This window comes from Rhinoderma darwinii, chromosome 8 (assembly GCF_050947455.1).
Source record: "Rhinoderma darwinii isolate aRhiDar2 chromosome 8, aRhiDar2.hap1, whole genome shotgun sequence".
In the NCBI taxonomy this organism is placed as follows: domain Eukaryota; kingdom Metazoa; phylum Chordata; class Amphibia; order Anura; family Rhinodermatidae; genus Rhinoderma; species Rhinoderma darwinii.
In genome coordinates this window covers 63,352,287-63,374,492 of record NC_134694.1, presented here as the reverse complement: position 1 = coordinate 63,374,492, position 22,206 = coordinate 63,352,287, and the positions used below count along the sequence as shown (strand labels likewise).

The window sequence follows — 22,206 nt, the reverse complement described above, 5'->3', positions numbered from 1 at the left end:
GGGGTGGCGTCAGTGAAATTAGCTGCCGCCACCCCATCCTGTACTATGATTGAGCCCATAGGATAAGGTGAGTTTGTAAAGTTGTTGTTTTTTTCTTTTAAAAGTGTGAGTGGCATTATCTACAGGGGGGCTATATGTGGGGCACTAACTACAGGGAGGCTATAGGTGGGGCACTATCTACAGGGAGGCTATAGGTGGGGCACTATTTTCAGGGGGGCTATGTGTAGTGCACTATCTACAGGGGGGCTATATGTGGGGCACTATCTACAGGGGTACTGTATGTGGGGCACTATCTACAGGAGCTACTATCTACAGGGGATCTATGGGGGCAACTATTTACAGGGGGATCTGTGTAGGGCATGATCTACAGGGGGCTCCATGGGGGCACTATCTACAGGGGGCACTGTGTGTGTGACACAGTGTATGGTGCTATTATAATCAGGGGCACAGTGTATGGTGCTATTATATTTAGGGGAGTAGTGTGTGGCACCATGAGAATTTATCTTCATTTATAGGTGCAGAAATATTTGAAAAGTGAGAAGCTGAAGAAATCTGAGCGGCAAACTGCAGAGAAGACATCACCTGAGTCACTTAATCTAAATGTTTATTATGCCTCTAATCAGCACTATAGTCACTGTATGATCTGCAGCAAGATTATGGGTGTTATGATTTTTTTGGGTGAAACAACAACTCCCAGCACTTCCTTGCCGTTTTTCAGGCAATGCTGGGAGCTGTAGTTTTACGCGTACAAATCTATACGACAGGGGTTGAGCAGTATTTGTTCTGGTGTTGTATTTATGTTTGTGAGCTTGGATCTAGGACTGTATATATGTACTGAGCTTGGTTCTGGGGCGTATATATATGTAATCAGCTTTGTTCTGGTGCTGTATATATGTATTGAGCTTGGTTCTTGTGTTGTATATATGTACTGAGCTTGGTTCTGGTGTTGTATTTATGTACTAAGCTTGGTTCTGGTGCTCTATATATGTATTGAGCTTGATTCTGGTGCTATATTTATGTCCTGAGCTTTGTTTTTAATTTATTGTATATTTAATGGGCACCTGTTAAGTAGTTTTAACCCCTTAAACCGCATCCATGCAGTAATACATGACCTGACAATATTTCCAAACATTCCCCTGTATGTTTTTTTAAGATGCAGCAAAATCTATAAAATTTACTTTTAAAAAGGCACACACTATATGCTAATTACTCATTAAAGGTTCATGGGGCGGTGCCTCTATCCTGAGGAGTCATAGTCCTGCCTCCAAACCCACCTCTCCATGCTTGATTGACATTCCCCTGGCTGTTATACATCACTAGCAGCCTCCTCCAACTTTCTCAGATGCGCCATTTCCTTGTACTACTTGGGCACGCACTGTGCAGCTAGGTGTACTCTGCCCAGCTTCATCGCTGCACCCCACGTGCCAGGGGAGTACAAGGCAACGGCGCATCCACAGGAGTTGGAGGTGGCTGCTAGTGATGTAGAACAGCCAGGGGGATGTCATTCAGGATCTGAGAGGGACATTTCAATTTTTGCCTCAGGAAGCAGAAAAGCCAGAATCGGCCCTGCATGGCAGTCAGAGGTCTAACATAGGCCCCCAGGTCTACCATCGGTGAAAGCCTATTAGGGAATGCCAGAGAGACTAAAAAAAAAAAGTAAAATGAAGATAAAATTGCCTTATTATAACTTTATTTTTCATTAAAAATATTTTTTTAATTGAAAAATAGTTCAACCAAAATAAATAAATAAATAAATAAAAATTAGATATATAATTGTATTACACACGTTGCGGAATACACACGTTGCGGAATTTGATGCGGAATACACACGTTGCGGAATTTGATGCGGAAAATCCGCATCAAAACCACAGATAAATGCAAGTAGTTCAAAGGTAAAATCCGCATATTAATATTGCGCTTTTTGGTGCGTCTTTAGATGCAAATTTTACATTTTTATGCGGAAACAAGTGCAGATTATCTGCTGCGGATTTTGGTGTATTTGCTTTGACATGCTGCAGATTAAAAAATCCGTACCGCAGGTCAGTTTATGTGTGAAAAAATTGACCTCATTAACTTTGCAAGCAAGGTATTACACGGCATATTTGCCCCAGGAAAATCCGCGTGACAAATCTGCAAGCGGTACGCATCATGTGCATGTGGCCTACAAGTATGCCAAAATTGTGAAAATAAAAACTATAAGTTTTCCTGCAAAAAAACAAGCCCTCGTATGACCACGTAAATGAAAAAAAACAAACAAGTTATGGATCTTGGAATGCTCAACACAAAAATAACTTTTATTGCATAAAACATGCTTTTTATTGTGCAAAGAATGCATATTTAGTATCGCTACAATCGTAACAATACATAGAATAAAGTTAACTTGGAATTCGACAATCAAATAACGAAACAAAAATAGCTTGGTCCTTAACCCCTAGGCGCACCACGACGTGTCTTAGCGCACCAGGACGTACAGTTACTGTGCGTTTTCCGGTGCACATTGTCGGCGACAGTAACTCCAAAAAACAGTAACAGTAACTCCAAAAAAAATAGCAAAATACCTGTGGGGTCAAAATGCTAACTATACCCCTAGATAAATTCCTTGAGGGGATTAGTTTCCAAAATGGGCTTACTTTTGGGGAGTTTACACTGGTTTACCACAAAACCTCTTCAAACCTGACATAGTGCCTAAAATATATTATAAAAAAAAAGCAAACCCCAAAATCCACTAGGTACTCCTTTATTCTGAGGACTGTGTTTCAGTCCATTAGCACACTAGGGCGACATGTAGGGTATTCCTAAAAACTGCAGAATCTGGGCAATAAATATTGAGTTGTGTTTCTCTGGTAAAACCTTCTGTGTTACAGATTTTTTTTTATTACATATGAATATCTGCAAAAAAAAATGAAATTTGTAAATGTCCCCTCTACTTGCTTTATTTCCTGTGAAACGCCTAAAGGGTTAAGAAACTTTCTGAATGCTGTTTTGAATACTTTGAGGGGTGCCGTTTTTAAAATGTGGTGATTTATTGGGGATTCTAATATATAAGGCCCTCAAAACCACTTCACAACTAAACTGGTACTTTGAAATTTTCTTGAAAATGTGAGAAATTGCTGCTAAAGTTCTAAGCCTTGTAACGTCCTAGAAAAATAAAAGGACGTTCAAAAAAAACGATGCAAACAAAGTACACATATGGGAAATGTTAACTAGTAACTATTTTGTGTGGTATTACTATCTGTTTTACAAGCAGATACATTTAAATTTAGAAAAATGCAAATTTAAGCAAATTTTATCTAAATTTTGGTGTTTTTCACTAATAAATATAAAGTTTAACGACCAAATTTTTCCACTATCATAAAGTACAATATGTCACGAGAAAACAATCTCAGAATCGCTTGGATAGGTAAAAGCATTCCCAAGTTATTACCACATAAAGTGACACGTCAGATTTTAAAAAATTGGCTGTGCCAGAAGGCCAAAACAGGCTGCATCCTAAAGGGGTATTCCCATTTTTTTTATTTGTTTATAAAAAAGGAAATCATACAGTTTTCTAATATACATGTATTTCAAATTCTGCTACATACTTTACCAGTGCAGTAGCCACGGTTTAAACATAAAAATAAATAAATAAATGGTATAGCCCACATATTAGTCCATGGTAATGCATCCATAGAATAACTGAATGGACTAAAGATGGCATCAGTCATGTGACCCCCCCACTCATAAATTATGTGACCATTGGCATTCAGTTTAAACTGCCCAGGTATCTAACATGTTTCCCCTTTTGTCCTCCTTTTGATCTAATAAGACATACAGGAGAACGGATCTCCCATACATTATGTAAAATGAGTCGCAAATATAATTCTAAACTTATCCCTAATTTTGCATAACCATCTAATCTGAATCCATAATTGCCAATATCTTAACCTAACGTATAATAACCACTCATAAGATATGTTTATTACAACAGATCATCTGTTGAATCAGTTGGACGTGATTGCTCATACTGGTAATTAGTGTGTGGATATGTCAATTTTGATAAACTTATTGGACATTTCCAAAAAATATTCTCTAACAATAATGGTTATTGATATAACTGTAGATTTTAACTAGTACCACTAGTTCAGACATGGAGATTTACACTAAGGAGCAATGTGTGGTGGTATTATTTTATAAATTAATTGCACCACTACGTGAAAAGTATATGGTGATTTTATGTGGATTTGTTCATGGAGAACCATCTACTTGTTGCTCAGGATCTCATTTTCGATAAAAAATTGGGCCTGGATAGACAATTGCCACACATAGGAAGAGATGTCAGCAGAGCCTTATAAAGGTATTTTTAACTCCTTTATAAGTTAAAACATAATTCTTGTTGGCTTACTGCTTAAACATAACATTTACATAATGTTCTAGGATTATTCATTAGATATACATATACAAATATATGATCACTGTACAATATAATCATGTCTGTCTGGCATTTTTAATCTATGTGTTTCTTTACTTAACCTTTATATAATTTAAGCTCTATCCATGGAGGCTCCATCGTATTATCCTTCGATTTGCAAGAGAGCATTACAGGCTGCTTTAACTCTGCATAAGAAGCAGGAATTATTGGATGTCTTCAGGATAAGGTATGACCTTTATCTGCAATTCTGGGATCTAGGATTGTTTGGATACAGGAATTTTCTCTCATTTTTGGTGTGCCGTGTATATTACTAGTATATAGTTTCATTTTGCTTTACACGTTAACTAATGGAAATAGGCTAGTAGTCCCACATGGCATACAAATATGCCACAAAATACAAGGCATGTGACAGGGAGCTGAAATATTCCGTTTTGTGATGCCTCTCTTTGCAAAACACTTTGAGGAGTCTATAATACAATATGGAACAAAGGGATATAAACATATGTTCAATGCATCCTGTGTGGCACAGTTTCTCATGCAACAATGCATTTATGTCATATGCAGGGCTGGCCTTAGGATAGATGCCACCGGTGCGAAATCATCTTTTTCGGCGCCCCACCCCATCATCAAAAAACAAATGGCTCATAAAAAAAAGTATAATGCCCCTTTAGTGCCCCCATACAGTATAATAATAATATAATATATTACAACCCCTTCAAGGACACAGTATTTTGACCACTAATTGTGCCCACAATATTATGCCCCCTGTCGTACCCCTACACAGTATAATGTCCTCTTAGTGGCCCCCACACAGTATAGTGCCCCCTGTAGATTTTGCCATACAGCCTCCCTGTAGACAGTGCCATAATCCCCCACCTCCTCCATGTAGATCGTGCCATACAGCCCCGCCACCTCTCCCTTGTAGACAGTGTCCCCAAACAAAAACAAAAATTGTACTCGTCTAGGCCCTGTGTCCACGAGGAAATGAGCTGCTCAACAACAGGATCCTTGCGTAGGCCGGCGTGATATTGTAGCCTAGTACAGAGTTTCCCAACCTTTTCGGATGTGAGGCAGCACTGGAAAAAGAAAATTTGCTCACGGCACTCCTACCAATTTTTTTTTGAGAAAGACACAAAACGGCTAAAAACAAGCACTCCACTCGTAGGGTATGTTCACACAGCGTTTTTTGTAAGGCAAAAAAAATCTGCCTTAAAATTCCTTCAGGAATTGACAGCGTTGTTTGACCTTTTTTTTTTTTGCGTTTTTTCATAAGCCATTGAAGCTAATGCAAAAGGCGCAGGCAAAAAAGCTCCAAACGAGCGTTGCAGGTATTTTCTGGCTCCCATTAATTTCAATTGGAGGTCAGAGGTGGAAACCACTTGAAGACCATCATCACAGTAAAATGACCATCAGCCCCCCACTCACAGTAAAATGACCATCAGCCCCCCACTCTCAGTAATATGACCATCACCCCCCCACTCACAGCAAAATGACCATCAGCCCCCTCACTCACAGTAAAATGACCATCAGCCCCCCACTCTCAGTATTATGACCATCAGCCCCCCACTCACAGTAAAATGACCATCAGCCCCCCACTCACAGTAAAATGACCATCAGCTCGCCACTCACAGTAAAATGACCATCAGCCCGCCACTTACAGTAAAATGACCATCAACCCCCCACTCACAGTAAAATAACCATCAGCCCCCCCACTCACAGTAAAATAACCATCAACCCCCCCCACTCACAGTAAAATTACCATCAACCCGCCACTCACAGATTCCCCCCTGTAGATAGTGCCACACAGCCCCTTGTAGGTAGTGCCACCCAGCCCCTTGTAGGTAGTGCCACACAGCACCTTGTAGGTAGTGCCACAAAGCCCCCCTGTAGATAGTGCCACAAAGCCCCCTTGTAGATAGCGCCACACAGACCACTTGTAGATAGCGCCACACAGCCCCCTTGCAGATAGCGCCACACAGCCCCCTTGTAGATAGAGCCACACAACCCCCTTGTAGATAGCGCCACACAGCGCCCTTGTAGACAGCGCCACACAGCCCCCTTGTAGACAGCGCCACACAGTCGCCTTGTAGACAGCGCCGCACAGCCCCCTTGTAGACAGCGCCGCACAGCCCCCTTGTAGACAGCGCCGCACAGCCCCCTAGTAGACAGCGCCGCACAGCCCCCTTGTAAATAGCGCCGCACAGGCCCCTTGTAGATAGCGCCGTACAGCCCCCTTGTAGATAGCGCTGCACAGCCCCCTTGTAGATAGCGCCGCACAGCACCCTTGTAGAGAGTGCCGCACAGCCCCCTGTAGAGAGTGCCGCACAGCCCCCTGTAGAGAGTGCCACACAGCACCCTGGTAGGGAGTGCCACACAGCGTCCTTGTAGGGAGTGCTACACAGCGTCCTTGTAGGGAGTGCCACACAGCAACCTTGTAGGGAGTGCCACACAGCGTCCTTGTAGGGAGTGCCACACAGCGTCCTTGTAGGTAGTGCCACACAGCCCCCTTGTAGGTAGTGCCACAAAGCCCCCTTGTTGGTAGTGCCACACAACCCCCTTGTTGGTAGTGTCCCACAGCCCCCTTGTTGGTAGTGCCACACAGCCCACAGCCCCCTTGTTGGGAGTGCCGAACAGCCCACTTGTAGGTAGTGCCACACAGCCCCCTTGTTGGTAGTGCCACACAGCCCACAGCCCCCTTGTTGGTAGTGCCACACAGCCCACAGCCCCCTTGTTGGTAGTGCCACACAGCTGCCTTGTTGATAGTGCCACACAGCTGCCTTGTTGGTAGTGCCACATAGCCCACTTGTAGATAGCACCCCCCACTTCCTGTAGATTGCACCACTGTAGCTCCATGAAGGAGCAGAATCCCCGTGTAGCTGGGGAATCCGCTCCTGGAGCGCTCCGCTTGATGTCTCTGTCCATATATGGACAGTGACATTAGGGGCAACGCCTGAAGCGGAATCCCTGTCCACTGCATTGCCGACACTGTGACCGGGGATTCCACTCCAGGAGAAGCTCCTGTTGTCTGTGTCCATTTGTGGACAGTGACGTCATTGGCTTCTCCTGGAGTGGGCTCTGTGGCATTACCCAGAGAGGGCTCTGTGGCATTACCTACAGAGGGCACTGGGGAATTGTCTACAGAGGGCACTGGGGAATTGTCTACAGAGGGCACTGGGGAATTGCCACAGAGCCCTCTGTAGGTAATTCCCCATATATGGACAGTTACGTCAGAGGCCTCATCTATCAGCGGGATGCCTGACCAGTGCGCTGGCCGGGCATTCTGGTCCAGGAGGAGTCACTGATGTCAACGTCCGTATATGCACAGTTACGTCAGGGGCCAGATCTGTCAGGGGAATCCCTGGCCAGAGCTCTCTTGCTGGGGATTCCACTCCTAGAGGGAGCCCCAATGAAGCTTTCTATAGAAAGGGGGGTATAACGCTGTCCACAGGGTGGGGTGTGTGGCATGGCATTATCTACAAAGGGGGTGTGGGGCGCTCTTGCTTCGGCCTGTTCTCTACTTTCCCGTTGTCAGCGGGCCCCAGATGACCGCTTCAGGGGCCGCATACAGCCCGCGGGCCACGTATTTGAGACCTCTGGTCTACAGTATGTCCACAGAATATGCCATAAATGTATGATTGATGCATCACCCACACCTATATTAAGCACAGGGATCCCCTGACCCATCTGATGGAGTATGAATGGTGAGGTGGCCGCGCACGTGGATCACGCTCTCAATTCGTATGGTGGTAACAGAAACAGCGGAGCCCACATCCGGTTCATTATTATTTTTAATGTTACCAAATTTATTTTGCAATAATATATTTAAGAATACTATTCTCCTTTGATAGTGTCAGTCTTAATGTCATAATGTTTAATTGAGCTGTAATTAGTATAGTATCTCAGCTCTCTTCTTTTTACTATCAGTAAATGCCTGCATAGCCTAATAAAGTTGAGCTTACCTGAGAGGTCTGTGGAGCTAGAGAACTGTGACCAAGAGGAAGCATGGCAGTATTACCAAGAGGCAGTTACTATTATTTCCAATTGTGTAAGTACAATAATTATATTTTCACTAGCATTGTAATAATTGTATTAATTTTATTTTGATTTGCATCGTGATACTGTAGAAACCTCTTTGAGACAACTACCCAGAATTGCAAATTATAGTCTTCTAAAGGGGAGGACCTCTAAAAAAGAATCATCTGTATACAAATATTATAGATCGATAAATTTAAACTCGGTCACAGAATAATCTGGTCTAGATCAGGAATAGTCTTTTAGGGCCAGTTCACATGGAGTTTTTTTGACACGTTTTTTAAAAAAACGCGCCAAAAAACGGCCGGAAATGTCTCCAATTGATTTCAATGGGAAGCGGAGGCGTTTTTTTCCCACAAGACGGGGAAAAAAAGCGACATGCCCAATTTTCCGGCGTTTGCATCTCTGACCTCCCATTGACATCAGTTAGAGGCAGAGAACGCGTGTTTCGCAGCATTTTTTGCCCGCGCCGTTCAATGGCAGCAGGCAAAAAACGCGGCAAACGGCGTGCAGGCAGATAAAAATATTACATCAAAATTCCACCTTACACCTTAGATAAATGTCGGATGAAACTATCTCATATTCCGAAAAAGCCTCTTCCAAGAGAGAGGTCTCATCGTTCGACAGGGCATAAAATTGCAGTGTCATCGAATTTCAGTCAAAAGTCCATATTAGGTATAGCTGCCAAAGGGTCATTAAAGTTGTAGAGCGAGTGATAACAATCCCAAAAGGTATCTACAATTTCCACCAGTTTATGCCTAGATGCACCCAACGACATTTTGAAAAAGGGGGAAAAGGCCATTGGGGACGAGGGTGCAGAAATAGGTCAATAGATGACCCAGTAGGTAATCTAACTGAGAAATCACTCAAAGGTACATATGCAAGGGAGAGGAATATTATAGGTCATTAAGAAGAAAGTCAGAGGGAGCTGGGGAGGACTTCCATGTGCTCAGTACCAGGCTCCACGGGGGTTAGAGTCCAGGAACTTCCGATTACGTTAGAGCCTGCATGTGGATGGCGCAACACCATTTCTGCTTATTCTGCGGACTGTTCTTTGCAGGATGAGAGGCAGGAAAATTCAATCTGAGATAGAGATCTGTGGTAAATTCAGAGCAGCCGTAAACTCTGGCAGGTCAGCATGGGATGTCAAAACGCAGTAGATACACGTCAGACTTGTAGCTGAAAGGGGTATCCCCATGAGTATGGCAGGTCTCGGTCTCTTTGTAACATACATGGCCGCGGGCCGTCAAGTTTACTCACTTCCTGACTGCCGCAGCCATGGATCAGTGAGCGCTGGCCCGCATCTCCTCCTCAGGAGACGCCAGCGCTCACTTCCGCTTCCCTCTGCTGACCAGCTTTATGTAGATACCCAAATTAGCCCATGAGCACCCTGGACTATAAGAAGGGCCCTGCCCCTTCCTGCATTGCCTGAGCGTTGTCATTTACCTATGTTTGTCTCTGCAAATGGCTCCTCAAGTGTTTTCCAGTTCCCAGTGTTCCCGTTCCTCCTACCTGTATCTTGTATCCCGTGCTATCCTGGTCCAAGTGCCGTTTAGAGTTGGAGTCGTGTTGTGCTGAATGATACACCTGCCTTGTTACACCACGCCGGGTGTCTGCCTGCTGCCGAGGTCCGATCCGAGCCTATCTTGCTGCTGTCTGAAGTTACCACAGATACACCTATTCTAACTATTGACTTGTATCCTGTTGGCCAGCTGCCATACCGTCAAGGTGCTCACTCCATGGCCTAGTGAGTCCACGCACCCTACGTGACACTCTTGAAGTCTCAAGTAAGGGACACAGGGCTCTTCTCTTGGCTATAGTTGCTCACAAGAGGTCTGCCAAAGCTGTATCACCGCACCAACAAAATCCACTACAGCCTCGTTGCCAGCTTGGCGCATTATCTGCTTAGAAAAGGGCTAGATGCTTATTTACTTACAAATGGCATATGGGGTTAGAATTAATCTAGCAATGAATGATGTATAATAGATCTGAGAAAGGTTGAACTGGATAGACCTTTTTTTTTTTTCTAAACCTATGTAACAATGTAACACAATAAGCATGCTGTAGATTTGAAAATCTGCAGCATACTCTAATCTCCATGCAGAAAATGTTTCATATTATGTTAATAAGATTTGTCCAAATGGACATAGCGGAGACGAAACTCTGCTACAGTATTTCTGCATGGAAAATCTGTAGCATTTCCCTCCCATGTGCATTAGGGTAATTCCCCATGGAGCAGCATTGACGCAGCCGCATCAGCACCCTGTTCAGCGTGGTTGTCAAATTTAATCTTATTGGCCACCCGTTATTGCGGGTAACACGACTGTTTACCTGTAAAATCATAGTGCCACAAAATGGTCTTTTTATTAATGGTTGCACAATTTTGCGGATAAAACGCACCAAAATTTGTGTCAAATGCAGGTTGGGTGAACAAGGCCTTAGCCCTCGGAATTATTTGGCATTTAATGTGTGAAAAATAGTAAAATAAAATGTCAATGTTTTTAAATCAGAGTAAAAAAAAAACTAAAATAGAATTTATATTTGTGTCCACTATTTTCTGCCATATCGTTTTTTTTTTATACTTGTCCCTTAAAATACTGGAAAATACCTTCAGGGAACATGATTATTATAATTTTTTTACACTACATTTATCTCCTGTAATTTCAGCTGCTTTAGCAGTCCCAAATGTATCCTGGTTGCCCCCCGTGATATATGCAGGGTATACAAATTGTACTAGCAACCGATTATCGAAGCAGCAAGAGATGGCTTTAAGCAATTAACCCCTTTGCAATCAATCACATTGTAAAATGTAACTTTTAGGCTGGGTTCACACGACCTATTTTCAGACGTAAACGAGGCGTATTATGCCTCGTTTTGCATTTGAAAATAGGGCTACAATACGTCGGCAAACATCTGCCCATTCATCTGAATGGGTTTGCCGACGTACTGTGCAGACAACCTGTCATTTATGCGTCGTCGTTTGACAGCTGTCAAACGACGACGCGTAAAAATACAGCCTCGTCAAAAGAAGTGCAAGACACTTCTTTCAGACGTAATTTGAGCCGTTCTTCATTGAACTCAATGAAGAGCAGCTCAAAATTTACGGCTGTCAGAGAAGCCTCGCAAAATGCGAGGAGGAGCATTTACGTCTGAAACGAGGCAGCTGTTTTCTCCTGAAAACAGTCTGTCATTTCAGACGTAAAAGCAAGCTAGCGTGTGCACATACCCTAAGGGTATGTTCACACGCAGTGTTTTCAGACGTAATAAGCCTACAAACATTTGCCCATTGCTTACTATGTGTTTTACGGTGTTCTGTTCCCACGAGGTGTAATTTTACGCGTCGCTGTCAAAATACGGAACGTAAAAAGACGCCCGCGAAAAAGAAGTGCATGTCACTTCTTGAGACGTTTTTGGAGCCGTTTTTCATTGACTTCATTGAAAAATAGCTCCAATAACGTCCGTAAAATACGCCGCGAAAAACGCAAGTTGCTACAAAAACATCTGAAAATCAGGAGCTGTTATCGCCTGAAAACAACTCCGTATTTTCAGACGTTTTTGGTCACTACGTATGTTCCTTAGGGTATGTTCACACACAAACTCAAAAATGTCTGAAAATACAGAGCTGTTTTCAAGGGAAAACAGCTCCTGATTTTCAGACGTTTTTTAAGCCACTCGCGATTTTCGCTGCGTTTTTTGAGTCTATGAAAAACGGCTTAAAAAACGTCCCAAGAAGTGACCTGCACTTATTTTTCGCGGCCGTTTTTTTACGCGGCCGTTTTTCAAAACGGGCGCATAAAAAAAACGGCCCATCGGAACAGAACTCCGTTTTTCCCATTGAAATCAATGGGCAGATGTTTGGAGGCATCCTGCTTCCGATTTTTCGACCGTTTTCTGGCTTTTACGCCCCAAAAAATGGCCAAAAATAGGCCGCATGAACATACCCTTACTATATAATTGATTAAACGACAAAAATAACTCTCTGTCTGGAATTAATATTCATATATGATTCATGCCCTCAGGCAAACTACTTTGATCACTCTATGAGCTATACTTGTTTAACAATCATACCTAGTGTCTGTAACAGCTTCCTACACGTTCAGCTACAAAATATAACTTATTCAATATCATGGGTATATAGCGCTCAGCTGCCAAAGTATGGAGGGTAGCTGCAACCTGATCCTAGGAGAATTGCTGTCCCTGACCAGAGATTTTTGATTATTCAAAAACTGACAGTACCCCTACATATTTCTGTCCCTGACCAGAGATTTTTGATTATTAAAAAACTGACAGTACCCCTACATATTTCGCCAACAAACTGTTTTCAGGGATTTGAGGCTAATGACCTTAGCAATCCTGTTATAGGGGAAAGAGCCCAGTTATCACAGTTAGGGCTTTGGTGAGTCTAGTCAAACCAAGCAGCTCTGTCACATGATAGCTTTCTCGGCGATCATAGGATCACCAGGACCAATGGAGGCAGTGGCACTGTTGCTTCTTTTGATGTGTACACAGTGCGTTCTTATAGATGAAGGCAGTTAATAGATACACTATAAGGCGTTTTAAAGATACTTTTGTTCATATAGTGTATTACCCACCTCTTAACCCCTCAACGACGAGGGACGGACATATTCGTCCCAAGCAGGAGTTAGTTCCCGCATAGAGACGGATATATAAGTCACTCTGATCTCGTGGGTACTGCCACTGTACCCATGAGATCAGTGGCGTAGCTAGGTTCTCCAGCACCCGGGGCAAAGATTCAGTTTGCCCCCCCTCCAACCTCTTTCCCGACATCTCCTTCCCTTCGACGTGTCATTTCTTTTCCACATTTCTTTTTATGTAATTCGAGCATAAAAATATTTGCACATTTTACAAGCAATATACAGCACCAAAACCAAGCTCAGTACATAAATACAACACCAGCACAAATACAGCTCAATTTAGTGCAACCTCTGCCGTATACGTATGTACGGCGTAAAACTACAGCTCCCAGCATGGCCCGAACAATCGTAAGGATATGCTGGGAGATGCTGTTTCACAAAAAATAAATCATATCATAATAATACCACCCATCACCTCACTGCAGATCATACAGTGACTACATTACTGATTAGAGGCAGAATAAACATTTTCATTAAGTGACTCACAGGTGACGTCTCAGATTCTAGTTATTTTTCTCCATCCGCTCCAGACCTCTATGATGACTTCTCACGGTCACAGACCATTTCTGCAGTTTTCCGCTCAGATGTCTTCAGCTTCTCACTTTTCCAACATTTCTACACCTATAAATAAATTCTCATTATACCACACACTACACCCCTAAATATAATAGCGCTATACACTGCACCTCTAATTATAATAGCACCATACACCGTGTCCCACACACACACACACACACACACACACACTGTGCCCCCTGTAGATAGTGCCCCCCATAGAGCCCCCTATAGATAGTGCCCCCATATAGCCCACCCCTGTATATAGTGTCCCACAAATAGCTCCCCATATAGTGCTCCACAGATAGCCCACCCCTGTATATAGCCCCCCTGTAGATATAGCCCACCCCTGTATATAGTGCTCCACATATAGTCCACCCCTGTATATAGTGCTCCACATACAGTCCACCCCTGTATATAGTGCTCCACAGATAGCCCACCCCTGTATATAGCCCCACTGTAGATATAGCCCACCCCTGTATATAGTGCTCCATAGCTAGCCCACCCCTGTATATAGCCCCCCCTGTAGATATTTCCCACCCCTGTATATAGCCCCCTGTAGATATAGCCCGCCCCTGTATATAGTGCTCCATAGATATCCCACCCCTGTATATAGCCCCCCTGTAGATATAGCCCACCCCTGTATATAGTGCTCCATAGATAACCCACCCCTGTATATAGACCCCTGTAGATATAGCCCGCCCCTGTATATAGTGCTCCATAGATAGCACACCCCAGTATATAGCCCCCCTGTAGATATAGCCCACCCCTGTATATGGTGCTTCATAGATAGCCCACCCCAGTATATAGCCCACCCCTGTATATAGTGCTCCATAGATAGCCCACCCCTGTATATAGCCCCCCTGTAGATATAGCCCACCCCTGTATATGGTGCTCCATAGATAGCCCACCCCAGTATAGAGCCGCCCCTGTAGATAAAGCCACCCCCGTAGATAAAGTCCCCCTTGTAGATAAAGCCCCCCCCCCCTGTAGATAAAGCCACACACTTTTTTATTACAATAAAATAGCAAACTATTCAAACTCCCCTTAATCCCGCTCCCACGCCGTCCGGCAGCAATGGAGACCTGCTCTGTTCTGCGCAGGTCTCCTCTGGTTGAATGAAGCGCCTATGAAAGGCGCTGATTGGCTGGGCAGAATGACTTTTCCTGTCAGTCAGCGCCTTTCAGCGACGGAAGCGCGATACCGCTTCACTCGTAGAAAAGAGCTGAATGGCCGGGCAGGGAACGTTTTGCTTCTAATTGTACCTGTGTCCTATAGACACAGGTACAATTATAGTGCAGGAGGAGGTGGCGCTGGCACCCCCCTCTAAGTTGCGCCCAGGGCACATGCCCCGTCTGCCCCCCCCAGCTATGCCCCTGATGAGATCAGCGGCAGGAGCACGGCTGTTATACACAGCTAGGCAGCTGCCATAACTGCCCTAATTGAAGCACTCTCCGATTTCGGCAGTTTAACCCATTAGATGCCACTGTCTATAGCGATTGTGGCATCTAATGTGTTTGACTTCATCGCGGGGCGCCGATGGGTTTCCATGTCAGTCGGGGACCTAACAAATTCCCCCAGGTCTACCAGGAAATTTTAGCGAACTTTATGCTTCGCTCTGCTGACAAGCTTTATGGAGATGCTGATTTCATTTTCCAGCAGGACTTGTCACCTGTCCACACTGCCAAAAGTACCAATACCTGGTTTAATAACCACAATATCACTGTGCTTGATTGGCCAGCAAACTCGCCGGACCTAAACCCCATAGAGAATCTATGGGGTATTGTCAAGAGGAAGATGAGACACCAGACCCAACAATGCAGACGAGCTGGAGGCCGATATCAAAGTAACTTTGGCTTCCATAACACCTCAGGAGTGCCACAGGCTGATCGCCTCCATGCCACGCCGCATTGATGCAGTAATTCATGCAAAAGGAGCCCCGACCAAGTATTGAGTTCATATACTGTACATACTTTTCAGTAGGCCAACATTTCAGTATTAAAATTTTTTTTTTTAAAGTGGGCTTATAGATCAGTCTAATTTTCTGAGATAGTAAATTTTGGGTTTTCATTAATTGTTCGCCATAACCATCAAGATTAGAAGAAAAAAATGCTGGAAATAGATCACTCTGTGTGTAATAACTCTATATAATACGAGTTTCACTTTTTGAATTGAATTACTGAAATTAATTAACTTTTTGATATTCTAATTCATTGAGAAGGACTAGTATATATATATATATATATATATATATATATATATGTAAATATATATGTGTGTGTGTGTGTGTGTGTGTGTGTATATATACATATATATATGTGTGTGTGTGTATATATATATGTATGTGTGTGTATATATGTGTACGTGTATGTATAATAGTATATATATATATATATATATATATATATATATATATATAACACTAAAGTGGACAGCAATGTGGACAAAAATATTAAAATGCCCTTAGCCGAATGCCACACACACCTAAGGTTACAATACCCACCAAAATCCAAAGGTTATAGATGAACCAACAGTGAAGATCTATAACGTTTTATGTAGGTGGCTATTTCAACCTTAGGGGCACTTGATATTCAGCTAAGTGTTTTTTGATATTTTTGTCCACATTGCTGTCCACTTTTGTGTGTGTGTTCATAATACCTTTGCAAAAGATTTCACACAGTGTCTTCCACCTGCTGCACATACACCGACGGGGCAAAATGCTGTCTAGTCTCCCTGTGGATATACGGACACCGCTGTGCCTATTGCCTAGAGAGCCTCTGAGCGATGAGGTATATCTGTATATGAATATATGGACGGCAGCCCGCTGTTTGATAGCCCGGCAGTGGAAACAGGTCTCTCCCCCTTCACTGACCAATCTTTATGCAAAGATTAAAGCTGTTAGAAGTTGAGATTTCTTACTGCTCTTTTACATGACAAAATTGTACACCTTTGACTAACCTTTTTATTAAAAATTGAATAAATTGCCTTTCAGTGTGTTTGGTGCAACTATATAAATACTTTTTATTAGAAATGAGTTTTACTTTTTGAGATACAGCTGCTCTGTATTCCCTATTCTCTATACAGAGCAGCTGTATGGTTCCCTATTACCTAAATCCGTCAGTGCCGTGGACCAGACCGGCTCAGTGACAGCGGATCTCTGACACACAGGATCCTGTCTTCTATCACATCTAAGTTATGAACTTACACACAGGACCCGATGTCACTGAACCAGTCAGCCCCGTGGACCTGACGGGAGCAGGATTTAGCGCTAGATACAGCTGTTCTGTATAGAGAATACAGAGCAGCAGCATCTCAAAAAGTAAAACAATTTTTTTTAATTATTTATAAAGTTGTACCAAACACACGGACGAATATTTTTATGAACATTTTTTTTGCCGTTTACATAGCCTTTAACCCATTGGCGTATAATCACGTACATGCACAGCACAGAATGCAGCCATTAGCGCATTCCACCATGCATGTACGCACGATAGCCGCGGGAGCCCGGCTGTGATTCACAGCAACAGCTAGGGTTGGAGAAACCTCCAATCCTGGTCTTCTTAATCAAAAAAGTTTTTATTTTCAATTTTGAGGAAATGCACATTGAAAACAATATTCACATAACAGATAACAGAAAAACAAAGTAAACAGAAGTACCTGATGACATGACAAGGGTTATTACATTACATTACATCTTGCAATCCACTTTCCATACATGAATGCTGGCATAGTAAATACAGGCTGTGTATAATAGAGCCTTGGCACGATTTAACAGAATGCAGACCCTCCCAGTCCGGGAACCCCACCCAGCATCTGGTGTTCCTTGTCCACTGCCCTCCTTCCATTCCACCCTCCCCCTGGAAAAACCAAAGGTGTCCTCTAACTCATCACCTCCTATTCTCTGTAATGAGAACTCTGAATCCAACAGGACCAAGACATCTGGAATTTGGCATACTGGAGATGTTGAGATGCGTTCGTTCTCTCGTACATACAGATTGTATTAACTAAGTTAGTGATTTCTAGCACATGAGGCTGCACAAGGGATTTCCAGTGCCTTGTTATGAGTAGTTTGGTAGCCATGAAGATGTGTGCCACGATCGTCCGTGCGGTGCTCGGGAGATCTCCTATGCCCACTAACAGTAATGCCAGTTCTGGTGTGAGAGGAAATCTCAGTTTAGTTACCGATTGTGCTACCTGGTGTACAGCTAGCCATAGTGGCTGGATGATTAGGCATGCCCACAAGATATGTAAAAGAGTTCCCGGATCCCCACATTTTCTCCAGCAAAATATTGAGGTGGCTGGGAACATTAAATGGAGTCTGGAGGGAGTGAAGTACCGTCTCATGTTAGTTTTAACGATGGCTTCCTGAAACGAAGTGCACCTAAATATTTTATATATACAGTGGAATGTTTTCTTCCATTGATCCTCAGTGAAGGTTAATCTCAGATCCATTTCCCATTTCAGCATGGCCGCAGTTTAAACAAATACACTTTTTTCCCCCAGGATGTTGTAGTAGAACGAGATCCCCCTACCCTTCCCACCAGAGGATACCAGATGTCTAGCAACGTCCCCCGTAACATGTCCGGACTTGGGGGCCGATCTTTGGAGAAAGTCCCTCACCTGAAGAAACCTATAGAATTCCCTATGTGAGAGGCCGAATCTATCCCTGAGGTCTTGGAAGTGAAGGGTGTTATGGCTATCCTAGAGATCATGTATCGAACCAACCCCCAGCTCTTTCCAGGTGTGCAGATCAAGGTCTGGGATCTGATCTTCTAAAAACATTAGAGGGACCTGTTTTAACGGGAGCTGTGAGTCCCGTCCCAATGTAGATGTGAATTGAAGCCAAACACTGTTGGTTACTGTGATGGGTGTGAGATATGTAGGCTTATTAGATCGGTGCCATAGAGTATTGACTAGAAGGGATTGTAGTGATGTGCAACCACTTATGTGAGTCTCAATCTCCACCCATCTCTTATCCCCTGGGTTTTTCCACCAGAATGCTGTCTGATCCAGAATACAGGCCCTGTAATCGTCCTTAAGACTGGGCAAACCATGTTTGGTGAGGAGCTTGGCCGGTATCCGAGGACGTTTATTGTTCCATATAAATTTTAAGAGCATGCTGTGTGCCTGTGAGAAGAAGGACTGCGGTATATGTATTGGTAAGGACCTAAAGAGGTAGAGTAGCTTGGGAAGAATCAGCATTTTATACATTGCCACCCTCCCAAACCAGGAAATGATATGTTTTGAATACTTGATGATATCCTCACGTATGACTGACAGCATAGGGGGAAAATTTGTCTGGTACATCCTATTAGAGGGGAAGGTCAGGTGGACGCCCAAGTAAGAGACGTCTTCGCTACGCCAATCTAATGCAAAGTCACCTTTTAAAGTCAAGAGCAGAGACGGGGACACGTGTATGGGAAGAATCTGGGACTTTTCCCTGTTCAATTTGTAATATGAGACCTAACTATACTTATCCAGGACCTCGAATGTCGCCCTAAGGGAGGTCAGGGGGTTAGTGCACACCAACATGACGTCATCAGCGAACAATGCCACTTTATGTGTGGACTCACCCACCACTACCCCAGCTATATCAGTGGAATTTCGGAGCATTTCTGCCAGGGGTTCAATGGACAAAATAAAAAATATCGGGGAGAGCGGGCACCCCTGTCTAGTGACATTGGTGATGTCGAATGGGGCCGACAGGGTATTGTTCACATACACCTTGGCTGCGGGGTTGGAGTATAAGGCCCGGATTGCCGAGTATATCGGGCCAACCAAGCCAAATTTCTTCAGGACTGAAAACGCATACTCCCAATTTACCCTGTCAAACGCTTTTTCTGCGTCTAGGGATAAAAAAAACGCAGGAGAAATAGACTTCTCTACTATTTGCAACAGGGATAGAAGTCTTCTAGTATTATCTGGTGCCTGTCTACCTTTAACGAAGCCTGTTTGGTAGTTTTTGACTAGCAGTGGTATTATGGACAGTAGTCTATTGGCTAGTATTTTAGCATAGATTTTTACATCTCCATTTAGTAATGAAATAGGCCTATAGTTTGAGGTGCAGTCCGTTGATTTCCCAGGTTTGGGTAACGTGACAATAAGAGCTGTCAGCATCTCCTTAGGAAATGACCCAGTTGACATTGCCAGGCTAAACATTGGTAGCATGTGGTCTATTAGGGTGGCCTCAAAGGTTTTATAATAATCATTGGAAAAACCATCTGGGCCAGGGTCCTTATGGAGGGGAAGGCTTCTGATGGTTGTACTTATTTCTTCCCTAGTCATTGGTAGGTTCAATGTAGTTAATTGCTCCTGTGGGACGGAAGGCAGTTGTACTTTAGATAGAAAGGAATTGATTTCCACACTAGTAGGTTGGGGTGTTGTGCTATCGTCTCTGAGATTATATAGAGATTTGTAATATTCCTGAAAAGCATTGGTGATACCCCTAGGTGTGTGGACAGGCTGAGAAGTAATGGGGTGTTTAATCAATGGTATGCGCTATTTGAGGGCTAGTGTTTTCAACCGTTTTGCGAGTACGGTAATGCCCCGGACTTGTTATCTTAAGAGTAATAACGAGTGCGCAGTGTCTTTAGAGACTTATCGTGTTTTTGGAGAAGCAGGTGCTTCAAATGAAGGCGGGCGTTCGCCAAGGAAGTAGTAGCCTGGACCGACTGTTGCTTCTTGTTTTGGACTTCCAAGCCCTGGATGCGGTCCATGGCCACCTGTATATCCCTATCCCTTTGCTTTTTTAACCTGCTACCCAGACGGATGAAGCAGGGGCGTAGCTAAAGGCTCATGGGCCCGGGTGCAAGAATTCAGCTTGGGCCCCCCTACCCCTCCCCAGCACCACCAAACCCCTGTGCGCTCCTATGCCCAGACGCCTTGCCCAACAGCCCCCATAGTATAATGCGCCCACACAGTTAATGCTCCCATAGCTGCCCCCACACAGTATAAGGCCCCATAACGTATAATGCCCCCCCATAACAGCCCCATACCGTATAATGCTCCCCATATCAGCCCCCCATACAGTATAATGCCCCCCCACAATATCAGCCCCCCATACAGTATAATGCCCCCATATGTGCATAATTACTTACCTATCCCCGTTCCCACGTCGAGTGGAGGATCCTTCGCCTCCTCCGGTGTGTGCTATGAGTGACTCAGCGCAGGCAGGCGTGATGATGTCGCTACATCCCGCCTGCCTGCGTAAAGCCGCTCACGGCACAGGGAATGCTAGATCAAGGAGATGTCAGCTCCTTGCTCCAGCATTGATTGGAACCGGGACCTCGGTGAGTGACTCACGAACCCCCAGGGGGACGCGACCCACAGTGTAGGGATGTCCCGATACCAAAATTTGGACTTCGATACCGATACTTCGTTTACTTTGCCAACAGTAATAAAAAAAAAAAGTTCTTCCGTTTTCTAATGTGAGGCACGAGGTGTGATGATGAATTTTGAATGTGCCCCACATTAATAGTAATTAACCCCATCATGTTTCTCAGTCATAATGGGTTAATATGGAAGGTACATGATGGGGTTAATTACTATTAATGTGAGTAAGTCATAATGGGTTAATATGGAAGGTACATGTAAATTCATCATCGCACCTTGTGCCTCACAATTAGGCCCCATGCACACGACCAATTGCGGTCTGCAAAAATGGACCCATTCACTTTCATTGAGCGCGGACACATTTCCGTAGCGCTACGGATGGGTGACCGTGCTGTAGAAATGTTCCGAAAATTATGGAACATGTCCGTCCATTTGCATTTTGCGGGCCGTGCTCCCATACTTTGTATGGGAGCACGGCCCGAAAATGCGGGTGGCAGTCGGCGGCCGGCCGTACCCGCAATCGCGGGCCGTGATTGCGGCCACGGTCATGTGAATGGGGCCTAAGTGATAGAAAGCAATTTTTATTTTATTTTTTTACAGAGTGCACATCATAAATGATGCAAAAAAATAGTTGTGCAGGTTATTACGGCCGTGCCAATACCGATTATGTGTATGTTTTATGTATTGAGACTATTTTTAATGTTTATTGTAAAAAAGGTGTATATGTGTTTTTTTTATTTAACATTACTTTGTTTTTACTTTATTTTTAAACTTCAATGTCCTGGCCTATAGCTATATACCTGTACATTAGCCTGTGTACTGATAGTACATAGGCTGTTGTTAGGACATACCTCAGTATGCCCTAACAACAGGAAATATGGTAAGACGGCCCTGGGTTCCTTCAATAGACCCTGGGCTGTCTGCCCATATATGGTATGTCCCTTAATCGCGTCACAGGAATTCCCTGTGACGCGATCCAAGGGGCATCCCCCCTTCTCATTTTCCCCTGAATTCTGCAGTCAGCTTTGATCGCAGCATTCAGGAGAATAGCGGCGGAGAAGAGAGGTTTCTCTGATCTCCGCCGTTATAGAGCGGGGCTGCGGCTGTGTAATACAGCCATTGCCCCGCTCCTGACAGGAAGTGCGCGCGCGGTCAGCATGAGGTGATGCGGTCCGGCGCTGCACTAATGAGCGGCGGTGCAGGCACTGAAGACAGAACATGGGG

The 22,206-nt window shown here is 43.9% G+C and overlaps 1 protein-coding gene across 2 annotated transcripts in view; it reads left to right on the top strand.

Moving 5' to 3' along the window:
- TEX11 (testis expressed 11) overlaps positions 1–22,206 on the top strand; it is a 963,534-nt gene that overhangs the window by 835,867 nt on the left and 105,461 nt on the right. For both annotated transcript variants that reach the window (XM_075835681.1, XM_075835680.1), the window contains exons 27-28: positions 4,526–4,634; positions 8,333–8,453. In XM_075835681.1, coding sequence (XP_075691796.1) covers positions 4,526–4,634; positions 8,333–8,453 — 230 coding nt within the window. The remainder of the gene's footprint in view (positions 1–4,525; positions 4,635–8,332; positions 8,454–22,206) is intronic.